Here is a 23,691-nt window from a genome sequence, read left to right on the forward strand (position 1 = left end):
CTGGGCTCTGACCGTTAATTACAGGTTCAATCAGACCTGGGCTCTGACCGTTAACCACAGGTTCTGTCAGACCTGGGCTCTGACCGTTAATCGCAGGTTCAATCAGACCTGGGCTCTGACCGTTAATCACAGGTCCAATCAGACCTGGGCTCTGACCGTTAATCGCAGGTTCAATCAGACCTGGGCTCTGACCGTTAATCACAGGTTCTGTCAGACCTGGGCTCTGACCGTTAATTGCAGGTTCAATCAGACCTGGTCTCTGACCGTTAATCGCAGGTTCAATCAGACCTGGGCTCTGACCGTTAATCGCAGGTTCAATCAGACCTGGGCACTGACCGTTAATCACAGGTTCAATCAGACCTGGGCTCTGACCGTTAATCACAGGTTCTGTCAGACCTGGGCTCTGACCGTTAATCACAGTTTCTGTCAGACCTGGGCTCTGACCGTTAACCACAGGTTCTGTCAGACCTGGGCTCTGACCGTTAACCACAGGTTCTGTCAGACCTGGGCTCTGACCGTTAATCACAGGTTCTGTCAGACCTGGGCTCTGACCGTTAACCACAGGTTGTGTCAGACCTGGGCTCTGACCGTTAACCACAGGTTCTGTCAGACCTGGGCTCTGACCGTTAATTACAGGTTCTGTCAGACCTGGGCTCTGACCGTTAACCACAGGTTCTGTCAGACCTGGGCTCTGACCGTTAACCACAGGTTCTGTCAGACCTGGGCTCTGACCGTTAATCACAGGTTCTGTCAGACCTGGGCTCTGACCGTTAACCACAGGTTCTGTCAGACCAGGTTCTTAACCACAGGTTCTGTCTGGGCTCTGACCGTTAATCACAGGTTCTGTCAGACCTGGGCTCTGACCGTTAACCACAGGTTGTGTCAGACCTGGGCTCTGACCGTTAACCACAGGTTTTGTCAGACCTGGGCTCTGACCGTTAACCACAGGTTCTGTCAGACCTGGGCTCTGACCGTTAATCACAGGTTCTGTCAGACCTGGGCTCTGACTGTTAATTACAGGTTCTGTAATTAACTCTAATAACTCTAAATAACGCATGTACAGCAAAACCCTCTACTCATTCAAATAGAAAAAAGAGCCATCACATTTTACAACCATCTAAAAACAAGTGACCCCAAAACATTCCATCACACAGCTCTACAATGTCAAGAGATGAAACAAGAGAAGAGTCCCCTCAGCCAGCTGGCTGAGGCTCAGTTCACTAACCCAAACCAACCCCATAGAGCCTCAGGACAGCAGTCAGCCAGCTGGTTCTGAGGCTCAGTTCACTAACCCAAACCAATCCCATAGAGCCTCAGGACAGCAATCAGCCAGTTGGTTCTGAGGCCCAGTTAACTTACCCAAACCAACCCCATTGAGCCTCAGGACAGCAGTCAGCCAGCTGGTTCTGAGGCTCAGTTCACTAACCCAAACCAACCCCATAGAGCCTCAGGACAGCAGTCAGAAAATCTAGCCCAACCAGATCATCACAAAGCAAAAAGAAATCACCTATTGGAAAGGCATCACAAAAACGGATAGAAAACTGAGGAAAACATTGACTAGGTACAGACTCAGTGAGCACAGTCTGGCTATAGAGACCTGTCGTCAGACCAACCTGGCTGACCAGAGAGGACAGTCTGGCTATAGAGACCGGTCGTCACAGACAAACCTGGCTGCCCAGAGAGGACAGTCTGGCTATAGAGACCGGTCGTCACAGACAAACCTGGCTGCCCAGAGAGGACAGTCTGGTTATAGAGACCAGTCGTCACAGACAAACCTGGCTGCCCAGAGAGGACAGTCTGGCTATAGAGACCCGGTCGCCACAGACAAACCTGGCTGCCCAGAGAGGACAGTCTGGCTAAAGAGACCGGTCGTCACAGACAAACCTGGCTGCCCAGAGAGGACAGTCTGGCTATAGAGACCGGTCATCACAGACAAACCTGGCTGCCCAGAGAGGACAGTCTGGCTATAGAGACCGGTCGTCACAGACAAACCTGGCTGCCCAGAGAGGACAGTCTGGCTATAGAGACCGGTCGTCACAGACCAACCTGGCTGCCCAGAGAGGGCAGGCTGTGTTAACTCTGCTCCAGGGGAGAGGTAGAGACATACCTACATTTCCTATTACACTGTGACATATACTCAGACCTAAGATAATATTTATTTCCCCAAATTATCATTCAGTACAACGAATTTGAAACTATAAAAGATTAAGAAAAAAATCTAATATTTATTGGGTGAAAAGCCTAAATGCTCAGGCAGCCAAATATGTGTCCTCCTGCCACAACCTGAGGGACAGCCTGTGAAAAGTGCAATGTAATGTCAATAATACTTTCCATTTAGTTTTGGTTTTCATACCATGTCATGTGTCTTCTCAGTCAGGTTGAGACTGATCTACTACCAGGTCATGGGTCTTCTCAGTCATGTTGAGACAGGTCCACTACCAGGTCATGTGTCTTTTCAGTCAGGTTGAGACTGATCTACTACCAGGTCATGTGTCTTCTCAGTCAGGTTGAGACTGGTCCACTACTATTGCTTTAATGTATTATTATTCTCATTAATATTGTTGTTGCTGTTAATGGTAATCCCATTTCCACTACTACTATTATTATTGCTGTTACTTATGTAAACTTTGTAAGTAATTTAACTTGCTATGTCAATAAATGAGGAGAGAGAGGGGGATGAGGAGAGGGGAATGAGGAGAGAGAGAGTGGTGAGGAGAGAGAGAAAGATAAGGAGAGAGAGAGGGGATGAGGAGAGAGAGAGGGGGTGTGGAGAGAGAGAAGGGGATGAGGAGAGAGAGAGAGGGGGATGAGGAGAGAGAGGGGGGGATGAGGAAAGAGAGAGGGGGATGAGGAGAGAGAGGGGATGAGGAGAGAGAGGGGATGAGGAGAGAGAGGGGATGAGGAGAGAGGGGTGGGGAGAGAGAGGGGTGGGGAGAGAGAGGGGTGGGGAGAGAGGGGTGAGGAGGAGAGAGAGGGGGATGAGGAGAGAGAGGGGGATGAGGAGAGAGAGGGATGAGGAGAGAGAGAGAGAGGGATGAGGAGAGAGAGAGAGGGGTGAGGAGAGAGAAACCTAATTAAATAGATACAGTATAATAAAGTTTACGGAATAGACTACAGTATATATGGTAGTGAGACAGCAGAGTATTCACTACAGACAATAGATGGTAGTGAGACAGCAGAGTATTCACTACAGACAATAGATGGTAGTGAGACAGCAGAGTATTCACTACAGACAATAGATGGTAGTGAGACAGCAGAGTATTCACTACAGACAATAGATGGTAGTGAGACAGCAGAGTATTCACTACAGACAATAGATGGTAGTGAGACAGCAGAGTATTCACTACAGACAATAGATGGTAGTGAGACAGCAGAGTGTTCACTACAGACAATAGATGGTAGTGAGAAAGCAGAGTGTTCACTACAGATGCCACTTAGCAGACACTTCTATCCAAAGCAACTTACAGTCATGTGTGCATACATTTTTTACTACAGTACCAGTCAAAAGTTTGGACATACCTACTATTTCAAGGGTTGTTCTTTATTTGTACTATTTTCTACATTGTAGAATGACAGTGAAAACATCAAAATGATGAAATGACACATACTGTATGGAATCATGTAGTAACCAAAAAAGTGTTAAACAAATAAAAATATATTTATTATTTGACATTCTTCAATGGAATGGAATGATTTTCCAAAAGTCTTGAAGGAGTTTCCACATATTCTGAGCACCTGTTGGCTGTTTTTCCATCACTCTGCAGTCCAACTCATCCCAAACCATCTCAGTTGGTTTGAGGTCCGGTGATTGTGGAGGCCAGGTCATCTGATGCAGCACTCCATCACTCTCCTTGGTCAAATAGCTCTTACACAGCCTGGAGGTGTGTTGGGTCATTGTCCTGTTGAAAAACAAATGATAGTCCCACTAAGCGCAAACCAGGTGGGATGGAGTATCGCTGCAGAATGCTGTGGTAGCCATGCTGGTTAAGTTTGCCTTGAACTCTAAATAAATCACTGACTGTGTCACCAACAAAGCACCCCCACACCATCACAACTCCTCCTCCATGCTTCATGGTGGGAACCACATATGCGGAGATCATCCGTTCACCTACTCTGTGTCTCACAAAGACACAGCAGTTGGAACCAATGATCTCAAATTTGGACCATTTCCACCGATCTAATGTCCATTGCTTATGTTTCTCGGCCTAAGCAAGTCTCTTCTTCTTATTGGTGTCCTTTAGTAGTGGTTTCTTTGCAGCATTTCGACCATGAAGGCCTGATTCATGCAGTCTCCTCTGAACAGTTGATTTTGAGATGCGTCTGTTACTTGAACTCTATGAAGCATTTATTTGGGCTGCAATCTGAGGCTGGTAACTCTAATGAACTTGTCCTCTGCAGCAGAGGTAACTCTGGGTCTTCCTTTCCTGTGGCGGTTCTCATGAGAACCAGTTTCATCATAGCGCTTAATGGTTTTAGCGACTGCACTTGAAGAAACTTTCAAAGTTCTTGAATTTTTCCAGATTGACTGACATTCATGTATTAAAGTAATGATGGACTGCTGTTTCTCTATGCTTATTTCAGCTGTTCTTGCAATAATATGGACCTGGTCTTTTACCAAATAGAGCTATCTTCTGTATACCACCCCTAACTTCTGGAAGCAACATCAGCACAATAACTGTTCGTCAGGAGCTTCCTGCATTTGAAACCCTTTACAATTTAGATCTGTGAAGTTATTTGGATTTTTAGTAATTATCTTTGAATGACAGGGTCCTGAAAAAGGGACGTTTCTTTTTTTGCTGAGTTTAGGTACAAATACTCCAGAGAAATATAATGGGAGTAGGGTATTTGCTTTGGATATTAGTGACCATTGTCCCAATGAATGTGTGAGGGATTTACAAATGCCTAGTTTTAAACCTTGTTTTATCAACAAGAAGAATTTTAAACATTTCAATGTGACCTTCATTTTGGTGACTTTGATTGTATTGCATCTATACCTGACCCAGAGTTGGCTCTGAACCACTTATGAAATGTTTTCAATTGTATTGTAGATAAACATGCTCCCAAAAAATTGAATAAAAAAATCGGTCTTGCCCTTGGTTCAGTCCAGAGCTATCTGAAGTCGTTCACAACAGAGATGCTGCCTGAGCCAAAGCTAGATTCAGACTCGGGTCCAGACTGGCAGTCAATCAGGCGATTTGAGAAATCTGTGTAAACTAGTTAAAAAAGCTCAATCTGATTATTATGTTAATACACTATCTGCATGTACAGGGAACCCAGCTACATTTTGGAAAGTTGTTTCATCACTGGTTGTCTCCTCTTCTCTCCCCCAATAAATGTATTTAAATTCTGGCCCCATTACTGACAAAATGAATATATTTAAGAGTAGTTTGGATGTTGATGGTGAAAATCTATTGAATGATTCTGAAAATGTTGGTCAGGAGTTTTCTTTTCTGAAATTCACTGATAAAGAAGTTCAGGGATGCTTTGTTAACATTAGACAACATCAAATCCCCAGGGGCTGATCATTTGGAGCCTGGTCTGCGTTAGCGTGCAGCGCCCCTTATTACTGGCTCAGTGGCCCACATTTTATATTAACATAGTTAGGAAGTATTCCAAAAGCATGGACATCTGAATATGAGCTGTCATTCCATTAGGGTGGGGATACAAATGATCTGGACATCTATCACTCCATTAGGGTGGGGATACAAATGATCTGGACATCTATCACTCCATTAGGGTGGGGATACAAATGATGTAGACATCTATCACTCCATTAGGGTGGGGATACAAATAATGTAGACATCTATCACTCCATTAGGGTGGGGATACAAATGATCTGGACATCTATCACTCCATTAGGGTGGGGATACAAATGATCTGGACATCTATCACTCCATTAGGGTGGGGATACAAATGATCTGGACATCTATCACTCCATTAGGGTGGGGATACAAATGATGTAGACATCTATCACTCCATTAGGGTGGGGATACAAATGATCTGGACATCTATCACTCCATTAGGGTGGGGATACAAATGATGTAAACATCTATCACTCCATTAGGGTGGGGATACAAATGATCTGGACATCTATCACTCCATTAGGGTGGGGATACAAATGATGTAGACATCTATCACTCCATTAGGGTGGGGATACAAATTATGTAGACATCTATCACTCCATTAGGGTGGGGATACAAATGATGTAGACATCTATCACTCCATTAAGGTAGTGATACAAATGATGTAGACATCTATCACTCCATTAGGGTGGGGATACAAATGATGTAGACATCTATCACTCCATTAGGGTGGGGATACAAATGATGTAGACATCTATCACTCCATTAGGGTGGGGATACAAATGATGTAGACATCTATCACTCCATTAGGGTGGGGATACAAATGATGTAGACATCTATCACTCCATTAGGGTGGGGATACAAATGATGTAGACATCTATCACTCCATTAGGGTGGGGATACAAATGATCTGGACATCTATCACTCCAATAGGGTGGGGATACAAATGATCTTGACAACTATCGCCCCATTTCAAGACTACCTTGTTTAGCTAAGATTCTTGAATCCTTGGTTAATGTACAACTTTGTTCCTTTTTATCTGATATTTGTTTTCTTAATATACACCAACCTGGGCATAGTACTACCACAGCAACCACGCTAGTTGTTAATGATCTTGTTAATGCCTTGGATGCTAGAAAGAGCTATGTTGCTTTGTTTATTGATCTGTCAAAGGCGGTCGACACTGTTGATCATTCTGTTTTGCTGAAGAAATGATAAAAAATAGGCCTGGTATATACAGGTTGTTTATAGTTTCAGAATTATCTCAGCGACAGAACTCAGGCCATCTTGATAGATGGGGTTAAATCAGAATTATCTCAGCGACAGAACTCAAGCCATCTTGATAGATGGGGTTAAATCAGAATTATCTCAGCGACAGAACTCAGGCCATCTTGATAGATGGGGTTAAATCAGAATTATCTCAGCGACAGAACTCAAGCCATCTTGATAGATGGGGTTAAATCAGAATTATCTCAGCGACAGAACTCAGGCCATCTTGATAAATGGGGTTAAATCTGAATTATCTTAGTGACAGAACTCAGGCCATCTTGATAGATGGGGTTAAATCTGAATTATCTCAGCGATTGAACTCAGGCCATCTTGATAGATGGGGTTAAATCTGAATTATCTCAGCGACTGAACTGAGGCCATCTTGATAGATGGGGTTAAATCTGAATTATCTCAGTAACAGAACTCAGGCCATCTTGATAGATGGGGTTTAATCAGAATTACCTTAGTGACAGAACTCAGGCCATCTTGATAGATGGGGTTAAATCAGAATTATCTTAGTGACAGAACTCAGGCCATCTTGATAGATGGGGTTAAATCAGAATTATCTTAGTGACAGAACTCAGGCTATCTTGATAGATGGGGTTAAATCAGAATTATCTCAGCGATAGAACTCAAGCCATCTTGATAGATGGGGTTAAATCAGAATTATCTCAGCGACAGAACACAAGCCATCTTGATAGATGGGGTTAAATCAGAATTATCTCAGCGACTGAACTCAGGCCATCTTGATAGATGGGGTTAAATCCGAATTATCTTAGTGACAGAACTCAGGCCATCTTGATAGATGGGGGTTAAATCTGAATTATTTTAGTGACAGAACTCAAGCCATCTTGATAGATGGGGTTTAATCTGAATTTCTTGAGATTCAAAAAGGTGTTCCTCAGGGTTCTACTTTGGGTCCATTATTGTTCACTTTGTATATTAATGACATAGGAAACACTGTTAATACTTGTAACATTCATCTCTATGCAGACGACACAGTTTTGTGTTCCTGTGCCACCTCAGTGCAGCAGGCCATTCATCTCTATGCAGATTACACCGTTTTGTGTTCCTGTGCCACCTCGGTCCAGCAGGCTATTCGTGAACTTCAGCATGACTTTGATTCAATTCAGTAATCACTTACAGATCTTAAATTAGTGTTAAATATAAGTCAAACCAAGCTCCTGCTGTTCTCTAGGTCATGAAATGTTGATCCTGAGGACCTGCATATTTTAAGACCCTTGGACACAGTCTACCATTCAGCAATACGTTTTATCACAGGGGACCATTTTAGGACATTGTAGTCTGTATATAAATGTGGGATGGACCTCTCGATCTGTAAGAAGAGCGTTGCATTCCCTTTGATTTATTTACAAAGCAACCTGACAGAAACTCCCTCCATACGTAACTTAATTTATTAATTTAAGAATCATAAGTTACCAAACCCGTTCTCAGGAATGGATAACAATAGAGATCCCTTCAGTCCACAAAGATTTGGGAAAATCTGTGTTTTTGCCCCTAATTTGTGGAACAATCTGCAGAGTTCGCTGCAGTTAGATGTGCTGTTGAATGAGATTGCTTTTATTAAATGTGTTTATTTTGTTATTGTGTGCTGCATTATATTGTTTTATACACATGTGTATGTTTTATTATTCTGTTTTCATTGTAATGTATACAGGGCTCACTTGTAAAATAGATTTTTAATCTCAATGTGACTCCCTGTTTAAAGAAATAATACAAATAAATATTTTAAAAGCCTTGTCACAACACAACTGATTGGCTCAAACACATTAAGAAGAAAATAAATTCCACAAATTAACAAGGCACACCTGTTACTTGAAATGCATTCCAGGTGGCTGGTTGAGAGAATGCCAAGAGTGTGCAAAGCTGTCATCAAGGCAAAGGGTGGCTACTTTGAAGAATCTCAAATATAAAATATATTTTGATTTGTTTAACACTTTTTTGGTTACTACATGATCCCATGTGTTATTTCATTGTTTTGATGTCTTACTATCATTCTACAATGTAGAAAATAGTAAAAATAAAGAAAAACCCTGGAATGTGTAGGTGTGTCCAAACTTTTGACTGGTACTGTATGGGTGGTCCAGGGAATCAAACCCACTATCCTGGCATTGCAAGAGCCATGCTCTACCAACTGAGCTCTAGAGGACCACATGACAGTCAAGTCAAGTACACATCCACAGAGATACAGTAGGTATATTTTTCAGTTGGATGAGTTGAGTACCTTGCATTGATTTTACATTACATTATATATGATTTATTGTCAAGAGAGAGGGAGGGGAGAGGGAGAGAAAGAGAGAATCCTTTATCTTACACTCTGCCTCCGACTCTTCCTCATCATCATCATCATCATCATCGTCATCATCGCTGTCCTCTTCACTCTCCTCCTCCTTTACGATTCTCTGTCTGGCACTCTTAAACACAGACTGGAGCACGATGGAGTCCTCATAGATCTACAGCACATAGATAGGATTAACATCATAGGTCTACAACACAGACACCACACCACGTTATAGATCTACAACACAGACATAACACCATAGATCTACACCAGACATAACATCACAGGTCTACAACACAGACACCACGTTATAGATCTACAACACATAGACATAACATCATAGGTCTACAACACAGACACACCACACCACGTTATAGATCTACAACACATAGACATAACACCATAGGTCTACAACAGACACCACACCACGTTATAGATCTACAACACAGACATAACACCATAGGTCTACAACACAGACAACACACCACGTTATAGATCTACAACACAGACATAACACCATAGGTCTACAACACAGACGCCACGTTATAGATCTACAACACATAGACACAACATCATAGATCTACACCAGACATAACATCATAGATCTACAACACAGACACCGCACCACGTTATAGATCTACAACACATAGACATAACACCATAGGTCTACAACACAGACACACCACACCACGTTATAGATCTACAACACATAGACATAACACCATTGGTCTACAACACAGACACACCACACCACGTTATAGATCTACAACACAGACATAACACCATAGACCTACAACACAGACATAACATCATAGGTCTACAACACAGACACACCACACCACGTTATAGATCTAAAACACATAGACATATCATAGGTCTACAACACAGACAAACCACACCACGTTATAGATCTACAACACATAGACATAACATCATAGGTCTACAACACAGACACACCACGTTATAGATCTACAACACATAGACAGGATTAACATCATAGGTCTACAACACATACACAGACACAACCACATAATTAGGAGTTAGAATACTAGAATGGTCATGAACCCTCTTATGATGGTATAAAGGTCAGCCATGTTGGTCAGGGAGGTGGTCAACGATGGTTTGCCAGTGCAAACCAAGATATTGTGTAAAATAATGAATTTGAAGAATTTATCTGCCCTGTATGTGTGTTAGCTAGCTAGCCAGTTTTAGAAGAATGATTCCATAAATGTTTCTAATTAACTGCCAATAACACAGACAGACACCATGTCATAGCTCTACAACACAGACAGACACCATGTCATAGATCTACAACACAGACAGACACCATGTCATAGATCTACAACACAGACAGACACCATGTCATAGATCTACAACACAGACAGACACCATGTCATAGATCTACAACACAGACAGACACCATGTCATAGATCTACAACACAGACAGACACCATGTCATAGCTCTACAACACAGACAGACATTATAGTAGTTGGTTGAAGCTCAATGTTAAATTGAAATCTCACAACCATCATATCTAAGTCAATGTAACACCAATGTCAATGAAAGTTCGCAAATCAACTTGATTGGAGGTACACAACACACTCCCTGCCTGTCGTCATGATCCGTCCGGCCGTTACCAAGAACCACATACCGGATTGTTGTCGTTAGCATTAGGGTCGTCAGACAATCAATGTCTTACCCAAACCTAGCTCAAATTCTAGACTACATATTAAAACGAGGCTACAGCATCCATAATGTGACAATTACATTTAGATTCATTTGGACTGAATACGCTTGTAGGTGCAACAGTTTTTTAAAATAAAATTCACAATTTATTGCTCTCACGTGCACATTGCCGTCCATTAAGAACCAACAATGTCCAACCTTTTTGTAGCATTTCTGACAATGCTAACATATTTTCGTCCAAATATCAGAGTTATAAAAACCCTCTTATGATGGGATAGAAGTTCTTATTTGATTAATGGTGGTCGGACCCATTTATGTGAAGCTAGCCACAATAAGGATTAGCGACAATAGTGGACTTTGCGGTTAGCCTTCAAAATAAAAGTATGGCATAATTCTACTATTTGAATTAATTTGCATCACTATCAATGACATACTTTTATTTTGAAGGCAAACCGCAAATTTCACTATTGTGCTTAAAACTTCTTGTGACTCTCAAACCCGGATCCGGGAACGTAATCATCACCTGACACTAATTAGCATAACGCAACGGACATAAATCTTCCTAGAAAATATTCCTATTCATGAAAATCACAAGTGAAATATATTGGAACACAGCTTAGCCTTTTGTTAATCACCCTGTCATCTCAGATTTTCAAAATATGCTTTACAGCCAACGCTAGACAAGCATTTGTGTAAGTTTATCATAGCCTAGCATAGCATTATGCCTTGCTAGCAGCAGGCAACCTTGTCACGGAAATCAGAAAAGCAATCAAATTAAATCGTTTACCTTTGATGAACTTCAGATGTTTTCACTCACGATGTTTTCACTCACCACAACGCCGAAAAATATTCCAAATTAGCTCCATAATATCGACAGAAACATGGCAAACGTTGTTTATAATCAATCCTCAAGGTGTTTTTCTAATATCTATTCGATAATATATCCGTCGGGACAATTCGTTTTTCAGGAGGACCGATTGGAGTAATGGCTACCTCTGTATTTTACGCGAGAATCTCTCTCGGAGCCACCATGTGACCACTTACGTAATGTGGCCGCCTACGGCTATTCTTCAACAGAAATGCGTAAAACTACGTCACAATGCTGTAGACACCTTGGGGAATACGTAGAAAGCGTAAGCTCGTTGATGGCACATTTACAGCTGAATAGGGAGTCATTGGAACGCAGCGCTTTCAAAACCTGGGGTACTTCCGGATTGGATTTTTCTCAGGCTTTCGCCTGCAACATCAGTTCTGTTATACTCACAGACAATATCTTTACAGTTTTGGAAACGTTAGAGTGTTTTCTATACAAAGCTGTCAATTATATGCATATTCTAGCATATTTTCCTGACAAAATATCCCGTTTAAAACAGGAATGTTTTTTTCCCAAAAATGAAAATACTGCCCCCTAGTACCAAGAGGTTAATGCTTATTGTGGCTAGCTTCACATCACATAACCCGGTCCAGTCGAGCCTCACTAGCCAGATGAAGCTAGTTGGCTGCTTATAACGTTAACTTTGGGCAACAGGGTTAAGTAGCTGACTAGCTATTTATTTTCATGAACTGAAGTTCAATATCAATAGTCGAACAACAAGTGGAAACCTAGCTAATACTTACTCAAGGATTCCTAAATCATTGCTAAGAATAATGAAAATGACTGCAGTTTCTACTGGTCATTGTTTTCAGGCTGGTTGTATTGATGCTAGCTAGGCACCAAGCTAAAGCTAGCTACCCCAGAAGTTGCGGTCGAACAAATGATGCTTTATTACCAACATAGTATTGTAAACACATCATTCGTGGCCTGTGTTTGCTTGTTTGCAGACATTTTTGTACAGCTTTGACAGTGCTACTGTATCTTTTTGACACGCAAAGACCCAAACGGCGTTCCATAGTATGTATGTCATGAAGCTAATAGCAGTGACGCTGCTACTGTGTAACTCCGGTAGGGAAACATCTGAAAAATAGCGAGGTTGGTAGTGTGTACTGGTGATCAACCAGTTGACGAAAGCCAACATCATCCACGACAGAGAACGGTTGATTGTCAAGGGGAATGAATTCCATTATCTTGGCTTTAATGGATTTCGCCGTTTGAGTTGTCTCGCTTAAATTTTCTTACTCTTTCAAATGTCTGCTCAACTTGTTGAATGCTCAATCCACACAGCAGACATTGTGGACTAGGTTAGGAATGCTGTATTGCACGTGTAGCGCAAAATTTTACGTGGCGTAATTACGTCACAATGTCTGCTGTGTGGATCGAGCACGTTATATAGGTACGCACAGCAGCTTTGACATAGGTTTTTAACATTGGCGTTAAACTAGACATCGGGCCGATACCGATGTGGGCATTTTTAGCTAATATCGGCCGATTCCGATATGTTCACCGATATATTGTGCATCCCTAGTAGTAGGTCAAAGCTGTGTTCTGGAAAAGCATGGTAGTGCATGGGTGAATTAGGCATTATGGTGCTCATATGAATTTCCTTTCTTTTTCAGCTTTAGACCAATACCTATTCTCACTTAAAACAGACAACAGATCTACGACACAGACAGACATAACATCATAGATCTACAACACATAGACAGACATAACATTATAGATACTATTACAGAAACCCAGACACAAGCTGCCCAGTGACGTGAGCTTACCAGATGAGCTAAATGCCGTTTATGCACGCTTTGAAGCAAGCAACACTGAAGCATGCACGAGAGCACCAGCTGTTCTGGATGACTGTGTGATAATGCTCTCGGTAGCCGATTTGAGCAAGACCTCTAAACAGGTCAAAATTCACAAAGCCGCGGGACCAGATGGATTACCAGGACGTGTACTCAAAGCATGCGCTGACCAACTGGCAAGTGTCTTCACTGACATTTTCAACCTCTCCCTGTCTGAGTCTGTAATACCTACATGTTTCAAGCAGACCACCATATTCCCTGTGCCCAAGGATACAAAGGTAACCTGCCTAAATGATTACCGCCCCGTAGCACTCACATCGGTAGCCATGAAGTGTATTGAAAGGCTGGTCATGGCTCACATCAACAGCATCCTCCTGAAATATTTTTAAAATATAATTGGATTGAAATACAAAAAAATAAAGTGCAAAAATCTATTAATCAAAAACAACATAGGAGAAGTAACATGCAGTGAAAACAAATATTAAATTTTAACTTTTAAACTTGAACTGAGTAAAAACTCTAAATATGTGATTGCACAGTAATGTTCACTTGTTTGAGGTTGAGGGTGATACTTGGTGGTGTCCCATCTTTTCCACAAGTTCATCAATGTTCGGGGTAAGGCTCTGAGCTGAAGAAATCCTCAGAATTGAGTGGAGGTGTTCAGCAGTAAGTCGACTTCTGTGTGATGTTTTGTTCAGGTTCATCAAAGAAAACAGTTGTTCACACAGGTATGTGCTGCCAAACATAGACAACGTTTGAGCAGCCTGGATGCGCAGCTGGGGCATTGTGCCGGGGAGGAAACGGGCGAACTCCGCAGCACCCACTGCCGCATATTTTGCCCTCAGTGCATCATTGCATTGGAGGTCAATCAACTCCATTTGGAGGTTTGGTGGTGAGCTTTCCACGTCAACAGCAAATGGGTTACCGAGCAGTTCCAACCTGCTTTTTTGTGCTTCAAAGTCAGCAAATCGGCGTCGAAAGTCAGCGGCAAGCATACCTATTTTATCAGCCAACTGTGTGCTCGGGAACGCACTGGTAGAGAGCTTCTCTTTCATGGTCTGGCAGCTGGGAAAGTGGCTCAAATTTTCTTTCCGCATCTGCGTCTCCCACAGAGTCAGTTTGGTTTTAAATGCCTTCACTGTACTGTACATATCAGAGATGACACGATCCCGACCCTGCAGCTGCAAGTTTATTGCATTCAGATGACTCGTAATGTCACACAGAAAAGCCATTTCACACAGAAACATTTCGTCTCGGAGTTGTGTTGTGTCTTTCCCTTTGCTGTCCAAGAACAGACAAATCTCCTCACGAAGCTCGAAACATCTTTGAAGCACCTTTCCCTGGCTTAGCCATCGCACCTCTGTGTGATAAGGCAAATCACCATGCTCCGTTTCTAACTCCGTCAGAAATGCCTTGAACTGGCGGTGATTCAAACCTTTGGCTCTGATAAAGTTAACTGTGCGCGTGATGATGCTCATTACATGCTCCATTTTCAAGGCTTTACCGCACAACGCTTCCTGGTGTATGATACAATGATAAGCTGTCAGCTCACCTGTCGCGTTTTCCTCTTGCATCTTTTCCCGTATCTTCGCCACCAGTCCGCTCCTGTGTCCACACATCGCAGGTGCTCCGTCGGTTGTCAAACCCACAAGTTTTTCCCAAGGCAGCTCCATCTCATTTACACATCTTGACACCTCTTCATACAAATCATGCCCCGTAGTTGTGCCATGCATAGGACGTAAAGCCAAAAACTCCTCTGTCACGCTTAGGTTGGAGTCCACTCCGCGGATGAAAATTGACAACTGGGCAATGTCAGAAATGTCGGTGCTCTCATCCACAGCCAAGGAATATGCAATAAAATCTTTTCCCTTTTTCACAAGCTGCTCTTTTAGATTGATGGACAACTGGTCTACTCTCTCGGCAATGGTGTTTCTGCTCAGACTCACATTTAAAAAGAGTTGCCTTTTTTCTGGGCAAACTTCGTCACAAACTTTAATCATGCAGTTTTTGATGAAATCCCCCTCCGTAAATGGCCGGGCTGATTTAGCGATCTCTTCTGCCAAAATAAAACTGGCCTTGACAGCAGCCTGGCCTTGTGATTTGGCTTTTTTGAACAGAGCCTGTCGAGATTTGAGGCCTCGTTTTAATTCCTCTGCCTTTTGTAGCCTTTGTTCCATGTCCATATTCTTGTTTTTGTCCGCGTGTTTCGTTTCATAATGTCGTCTCAGATTATACTCTTTCAGTACCGCCACACTTTCTCCACACAGAAGACACACAGGTTTTCCAGCTACCTTCGTGAACATATACTCCGACTCCCACCTTGTTTGAAACCCCCGGTCTCAGTATCCACCTTCCGTTTTGCCATTTTTGATGGGTATCTGAAAGTTAATTTTACTGTGATGCTGACGACTGCTGTGCCAATAAATATTGAAATGAAGCAGCCTACTGCTCGGTGCGTCACCTTTGCATTGTGGGAAATGTAGTATTGGTGCGTGTAAAAGATCTGCGGGCTGCCGGCTTGCTGCGGGCCGGTTCTAATAATAAATCAAGATCATCCCAGGGGCCGTAAAAAACCTTCTTGCGGGCCGGATGTGGCCCGCGGGCCTTGACTCTGACATATGTGCCCTAGACCCACACCAATTTGCATACCGCCCCAACAGATCCACAGATGACGCAATCTCAATAGCACTCCACACTGCCCTTTCCCACCTGGACGAAAGGAACACCTACAGTTGAAGTCAGAAGTTGACATACACCTTAGCCAAATACATTTAAACTCAGTTTTTCACAATTCCTGACATTTAATCCTAGTAAAAATTCCCTGTCTTAGGTCAGTTAGGAACACCACTTTATTGTAAGAATGTGAAATGTCAGAATAATAGTAGAGAGACTGATTTATTTCAGCTTTTAATTATTTTATCACATTCCTAGTGGGTCAGAAGTTTACATACGCTCAATTAGTATTTGGTAGCAATGCCTTTAAATTGTTTAACTTGGGACAAATGTTTCAGGTAGCCTTCCACAAGCTTCCCACAATAAGTTGGGTGGATTTTGTCCCATTCCTCCTGACAGAGCTGGTGTAACTGAGTCAGGTTTGTAGGCCTCCTTGCTCGCACATGCTTTTTCAGTTCTGCCCACAAATTTTCTATGTGACTGAGGTCAGGGCTTTGTGATGGCCACATTAATGCCTTGACTTTGTTGTCCTTAAGGCATTTTGCCACAACTTTGGAAGTATGCTTGGGGTCATTGTTCCATTTGGAAGACCCATTTGCGACCAAGCTAAAACACTTTCTGAATGATGTCTTGAGATGTTGCTTCAATATATCTACGTAATTTTCCTCCCTCATGAAGCCATTTATTTTGTGAAGTGCACCATCCCTCCTGCAGCAAAGCACCCCCACAGCATTGCTTGTACAGATGAATGTGGTACCTACCTTCAGGCGTTTGGAAATTGCTCCCAAGGATGAACCAGACTTGTGGAGGTCTACAATGTTTTTCTGAGGTCTTGGCTGATTTCTTTTGATTTTCCCATGATGTCAAGCAAAAAGGCACTAGGTTTGAAGGTAGGCCTTGAAATACATCAACAGGTACACCTCCAATTGACTCAAATGATGTCAATTAGCCTATCAGAAGCTACTAAAGCCATGACATAATTTTCTGGAATTTTCCAAGCTGTTTAAAGGCACAGTCAACTTGGTGTATGTAAACATCTGACCCACTGGAATTGTGATACAGTGAATTATAAGTTAAATAATCTGTCTGCAAACAATTGTTGGAAATATTACTTGCGTCATGCACAAAGTAGATGTCCTAATAAACTTGGAAAAACTAGTTTGTTAACAAGAAATTTGTGGAGTGGTTGAAAAACAAGTTTTAATGACTCCAACCTAAGTGTACGTACATTTCCGACTTCAACTGTATGTGAGAATGCTGTTAATTGACTACAGCTCAGCATTCAACACCATAGTGGCCACGAAGCTCATCACTAAGCTAAGGACCCTGGGACTAAACGCCTCCCTCTGCAACTGGATCCTCGACTTTCTGACGGGCCGCCCCCAGGTGGTAAGGGTAGGTAACAACACGTCTACCACACTGATCCTCAAAACTGGGGCACCTCAGGGGTGTGTACTTAGTCCCCTCCTGTACTCCCTGTTCACTCATGACTGCACGGCCAGGTATGACTCCAACACCATCATTAAGTTTGCTGACGACACAACAGTCTGATCACCGACAACGATGAGACAGCCAACTGGGAGGAGGTCAGAGAACTGGCAGTGTGGTACCAGGACAACAATCTCTCCCTCAGTCTGATCAAGACAAAGGAGCTGATCGTGGACTTCAGAAAAAGGCAGGCCGAACAGGCCCCCATTCACATCGACGGGGCTGTGGTAGAGTGGGTCGAGAGTTTCAAGTTCCTTAGTGTCCACATCACCAACGAACTACCATGGTCCAAACACATCAAGACAGTCGTGACGACAAAACCTTTTCCTCCTCAAGAGACTGAAAAGACTTGGCATGGGTCCCCAGATTCTCAAAAAGTTCTACAGCTGCACAATTGAGAGCATCCTGACCGGTTACATCACCTTGGCATGGCAACTGCTCGGCATCTGACCGTAAGGCGCTATAGAGGGTAGTGCGTACGGCCCAGTACATCACTGGGGCCAAGCTTCCCGCCATCCAGGACCTATGTAGTAGGCGGTGTCAGAGGAAGGCCCTTAAATTGTCATAGACTCCAGTCGCCCAAGACATAGACTGTTTTCTCTGCTACCGCACGGCAAGCGGTACCGGAGCACCATGTCTAGGACCAAAAGGCTCCTTAACAGCTTCTACCCCCAAGCCATAAGACTGCATTTCACGGTAAGGTCTACACTTGTTGTATTCGGCACATGTGACAAATAAAGTTTGATTTGATCTACATCACATAGACAGGCACAATGTCATAGATCTACAACACATAGACACCATGTCATAGATACATACACAACACATAGACAAAACATGATAGATATACAGACAGACAACATCAAAGATCTTCAACACATAGGTAGACATAACATTATAGATACACAGCACATAGACATACAGACCATCATAGCTCTACAACACATAGACAGGCATAACATCATAGATTTACAACACATAGACAGAGGTAACATTGTAGACCTACAACACAATGAAAATACCAACATCATAGATCTACAACACATTGACAGACCTATCATAGATATACAAAACATGGAAATACCCACCATAGATAAACATACCTATCATAGATATACAACACATAGACAAACCACTCCATGTTATAGAACTACAGCACATAGACAGGCGCAACATCATAGATATACAACACAGACAGGGTGAGGAATATAGTTCAGGGTTAGGGGTTAGAGGTGACTGACCTGTGACCCCTCCAGGTTAAAAGTCTGAGCGTTGTGACAGAGCAGCATCACATCCTTCTCCAGGTCAGACACACTCCTGAACTTGTGGCTCCGCACACGCTCCTGGAAACAAACAAACAAACACGCACACAATCAGTCTGTCACACTTGGTAGGTTCCTCTGTCTGTCCTTACTACTATAGGTGTTATGTTTAATATGTATTATCTGTTGTTTGGTACCTTAATTTTCTTGAAGTCAACAGGTTTTCTGATCAGCTCGTAGTACTCTGGCAGCTCTTTCCTGGACGGCAGCTGGACAAACACCTCTGACAGCTGTCTGTTAGACCTGTTAACAAACAGACTTTAAAATACGAGGTATGGTAGTAGGTGCCAACCTCACTGGTTTGTGTCAAGAACTACAAAGCTTATACACATATATATATATATATATATACACACTTTATACACAATACAGTACCAGTCAAACATTCTACATTGTAGAATAATAGTGAATACATCAAAACTATGAAATAACACTGGAAGAAAACCTGATGGAGTCTGCAAAAGACCTGAGACTGGGACGGAGATTTGTCTTCCAACAAGACAATGATCCAAAACATAAAGCAAAATCTACAATGGAATGGTTCAAAAATAAACATATCCAGGTGTTAGAATGGCCAAGTCAAAGTCCAGACCTGAATCCAATCGAGAATCTGTGGAAAGAACTGAAAACTGCTGTTCACAAATGCTCTCCATCCAACCTCACTGAGCTTGAGCTGTTTTGCAAGGAGGAATGGGAAAAAATGTCAGTCTCTCGATGTGCAAAACTGATAGAGACATACCCCAAGCGACTTACAGCTGTAATCGCAGCAAAAGGTGGCGCTACAAAGTATTAACTTAAGGGGGCTGAATAATTTTGCACGCCCAATTTTTCAGTTTTTGATTTGTTAAAAAAGTTTGAAATATCCAATTAATGTCGTTCCACTTCATGATTGTGTCCCACTTGTTGTTGATTCTTCACAAAAAAATACAGTTTTATATCTTTATGTTTGAAGCCTGAAATGTGGCAAAAGGTCGCAAAGTTCAAGGGGGCCGAATACTTTCGCAAGGCACTGTAAAGAGGGACTTTATCGAACAAAACTAACATTTATTGAGTAAATGGGAGTCTTGTGAGTGCAACCATATGAAGATCATCAAAGGTAAGTGATACATTTTATTGCTATTTCTAACTTGTGTAACTCCTCTACTTGGGTGGTAACTGTTTGTAATGATTTGTCCCACACCCCCTAGAGGTTAAAGTTTTAAGATCAGACCATATCACACAATGACTTTTCTCTCACCCCACATCAAAGCACCAACACATCATAACCACGAGTCTTAAACATCCAACTGTGCCCAGTTATTAGTCACAGAACTCAGTATTGTATCATAATTACTGACATTGAGGCTTAGTGATGTTCCATAATAACTCCTGACATTGAGCTTAGTGATGTTCCATAATAACTCCTGACATTGAGCTTAGTGATGTTCCATAATAACTCCTGACATTGAGCTTAGTGATGTTCCATAATAACTCCTGACATTGAGGCTTAGTGATGTTCCATAATAACTCCTGACATTGAGCTTAGTGATGTTCCATAATAACTCCTGACATTGAGGCTTAGTGATGTTCCATAATAACTCCTGACATTGAGGCTTAGTGATGTTCCATAATAACTCCTGACATTGAGGCTTAGAAAACAGGTAGATAGTTCCTGTCTAATTGAAAACAGGTCGAGAGTTCCTGTCTAGTAGAAAACAGGTAGAGTTCCTGTCTAGTAGAAAACAGATAAAGCGATCCTGTCTAGTAGAAAACAGGTAGATAGTTCCAGTCTAATAGAAAACAGCTAGAGTTCCTGTCTAATAGAAAACAGGTAGATTTCCTGTCTAGTAGAAAACAGGTAGATAGTTTCTGTCTAATAGAAAACAGGTAGAGAGTTCCTGTCTAGTAGAAAACAGGTAGATAGTTCCTGTGTAGTAGAAAACAGCTAGAGAGTACCTGTCTACTTGAAAACAGCTAGAGAGATCATTTCTAGTAGAACCAGCTAGAGAGTTTAACCTTCATTTAACTAGGCAAGTCAGTTAACTTCTTATGGCTTGGGGGAAGTATTTCGACATCTGGAAGAGAAGCGGGCTCAAAGTAAACTGCCTGTTACTCAGGACCAGAAGCTGGGATATGCATATAATTGGTAGATTTGGGATAGAAAACACTCTAAAGTTTCCAAAACTGTTAAAACAATGTCTGTGAGTATAACATAAATATGGCAGACCTGAGGAAAATCCATCCAGGAAGTGGGATTTTTGATGTGGGTATTTTCAATTGAATGCCTATAGAGTATCTAATGGGTTAGGACCCATATTGCAGTTCCTATGGTTTCCAATAACAGTCTTTAGACATTGTTTCAGGCTTGTTTTCTGAAAAATGAAGAAGACCTGAATGCAGAGCTGGTTTGCGCGCACCCTTCGTTGTTTTTCCTTTCTATTGAATACGCTATAAATATTATCAATTATTTAGACAATTGACAACCTGAGGATTATCTTGTCTCATCGCTACAACTCCCGGGCTCAGGAGAGACGAAGGTCGAAATCCATGTGTCCTCCGAAACATGGATTTCGACCAAGCTTCTTAACACAGAGTGCATCCAACCCGGAAGCCAGTCGCACATATGTGTCAGAGAAAACACCGTGCACCTGGTGACCTGGTTAGCGTGCACTGCCCACCACAGCGCGATGAGGTCAAACCCTCCCTAACCCGGACGACGCTAGGCCAATTGGGCTCGAACCCAGAGTCTCTGATGGCACAGCTAGCACTGCGACGCTGGGGCAATTGTGCGCCGCCCTATGGGACTCCCAATCACGGCTGGTTGTGATACAGCCTGGATTTGAACCAGGGTGTCTGTAGTGACTCCTGAAGCACTAAGATGCAGTGCCTTAGACCACTGCACTACTCGGGAGCCCAAGAGCTGGGAGGAGAAGAGAGGAGATGGGAGGAGAAGAGAGGAGAGGAGAAGAGAGGAGATGGGAGCAGAAGCGAGGAGAGGAGATGGGAGGAGAAGAGAGAAGAGGGGAGGTGAGGAAAAAGGTTTTTCAAGCCACAAAGCATGATGTTTTGTTGCTCAAAGATGACTTCATCCATTAAATCATCCTGGTGTTCAGCGGGTTAGGGTTAGGCTGACTGGGGAGTAGGGGAGGAATGTTTCTATGTGTAGCTCCAAACATGTGCCTGTCAAACACTCCAGCTACAGACAGAGCACGGCACTGAAAAAGGAACCCCAGAGGACACTACTGATATAAACCCCAAATGACGATACTGATATAGGAACCCCAGAGGACAGAGAACAATACTGATATAGGAACCCCAGAGGACAATACTGATATAGAAGCCACAGAGGACAATACTGATATAGCAACCCCAGAGGACACTACTGATATAGGAGCCCCAGAGGACAGAGGACACTAATGATATAGGAGCCCCAGAGGACAGAGGACAATACTGATATAGGAACCCCAGAGGACACTACTGATATAGGAGCCCCAGAGGACAATACTGATATAGGAGCCCCAGAGGACAGAGGACAATACTGACATAGGAACCCCAGAGGACACTACTGATATAGGAGCCCCAGAGGACAGAGGACACTAATGATATAGGAGCCCCAGAGGACAGAGGACAATACTGATATAGGAACCCCAGAGGACACTACTGATATAGGAGCCCCAGAGGACAATACTGATATAGGAACCCCAGAGGACGATACTGATATAGGATCCCCAGAGGACAATACTGACATAGGAACCCCAGAGGACAGAGGACACTATTGATATAGGAGCCCCAGAGGACAGAGGACAATACTGATATAGGAGCCCTAGAGGACAGAGGACAATACTGATATAGGAACCCCAGAGGACCCTACTGATATAGGAGCCCCAGAGGGCAGAGGACAATACTGATATAGGAACCCCAGAGGACGATACTGATATAGGAACCCCAGAGGACAATACTGATATAGGAGCCCCAGAGGACGATACTGATATAGGAACCCCAGAGGACGATACTGATATAGGAACCCCAGAGGACGATACTGACATAGGAACCCCAGAGGACGATACTGATATAGGAACCCCAGAGCATGATACTGATATAGGAACCCCAAAGCATGATACTGATATAGGAACCCCAGAGGACAATACTGATATAGGAACCCCAGAGCATGATACTGATATAGGAACCCCAGAGGACGATACTGATATAGGAACCCCAGAGGACGATACTGATATAGGAACCCCAGAGCACAGAGCATGATACTGATATAGGAACCCCAGAGGACAGAGGACAATACTGATATAGGAACCCCAGAGGACAAAGCATGATACTGATATAGGAACCCCAGAGTATGATACTGATATAGGAACCCCAGAGCATGATACTGATATAGGAACCCCAGAGCATGATACTGATATAGGAACCCCAGAGGACAGAGAATGATACTGATATAGGAACCGCAGAGAATGATACTGATATAGGAACCCCAGAGGACAGAGCATGATACTGATATAGGAACCCCAGAGGACAGAGCATGATACTGATATAGGAACCCCAGAGGACAGAGCATGATACTGATATAGGAACCCCAGAGGACGATACTGATATAGGAACCCCAGAGGACAGAGGACAGAGCATGATACTGATATAGAAACCCCAGAGGACAGAGAATGATACTGATATAGGAACCCCAGAGAATGATACTGATATAGGAAC

The 23,691-nt window shown here is 42.8% G+C and overlaps 1 protein-coding gene across 1 annotated transcript in view; it reads right to left on the minus strand.

The window, feature by feature from the left end:
* Positions 1-23,691, minus strand: part of LOC139389603 (probable global transcription activator SNF2L2) — a 55,804-nt gene that overhangs the window by 16,076 nt on the left and 16,037 nt on the right. The window contains exons 4-6 of the mRNA XM_071136449.1: positions 19,134-19,239; positions 18,916-19,017; positions 9,187-9,325 (exon numbers count right to left, since the gene is read on the minus strand). Of these exons, the coding sequence (XP_070992550.1) occupies positions 9,187-9,325; positions 18,916-19,017; positions 19,134-19,239 (347 nt within the window). The remainder of the gene's footprint in view (positions 1-9,186; positions 9,326-18,915; positions 19,018-19,133; positions 19,240-23,691) is intronic.

The sequence above is a fragment of the Oncorhynchus clarkii genome, chromosome 30 (assembly GCF_045791955.1).
Source record: "Oncorhynchus clarkii lewisi isolate Uvic-CL-2024 chromosome 30, UVic_Ocla_1.0, whole genome shotgun sequence".
NCBI lineage: Eukaryota > Metazoa > Chordata > Actinopteri > Salmoniformes > Salmonidae > Oncorhynchus > Oncorhynchus clarkii.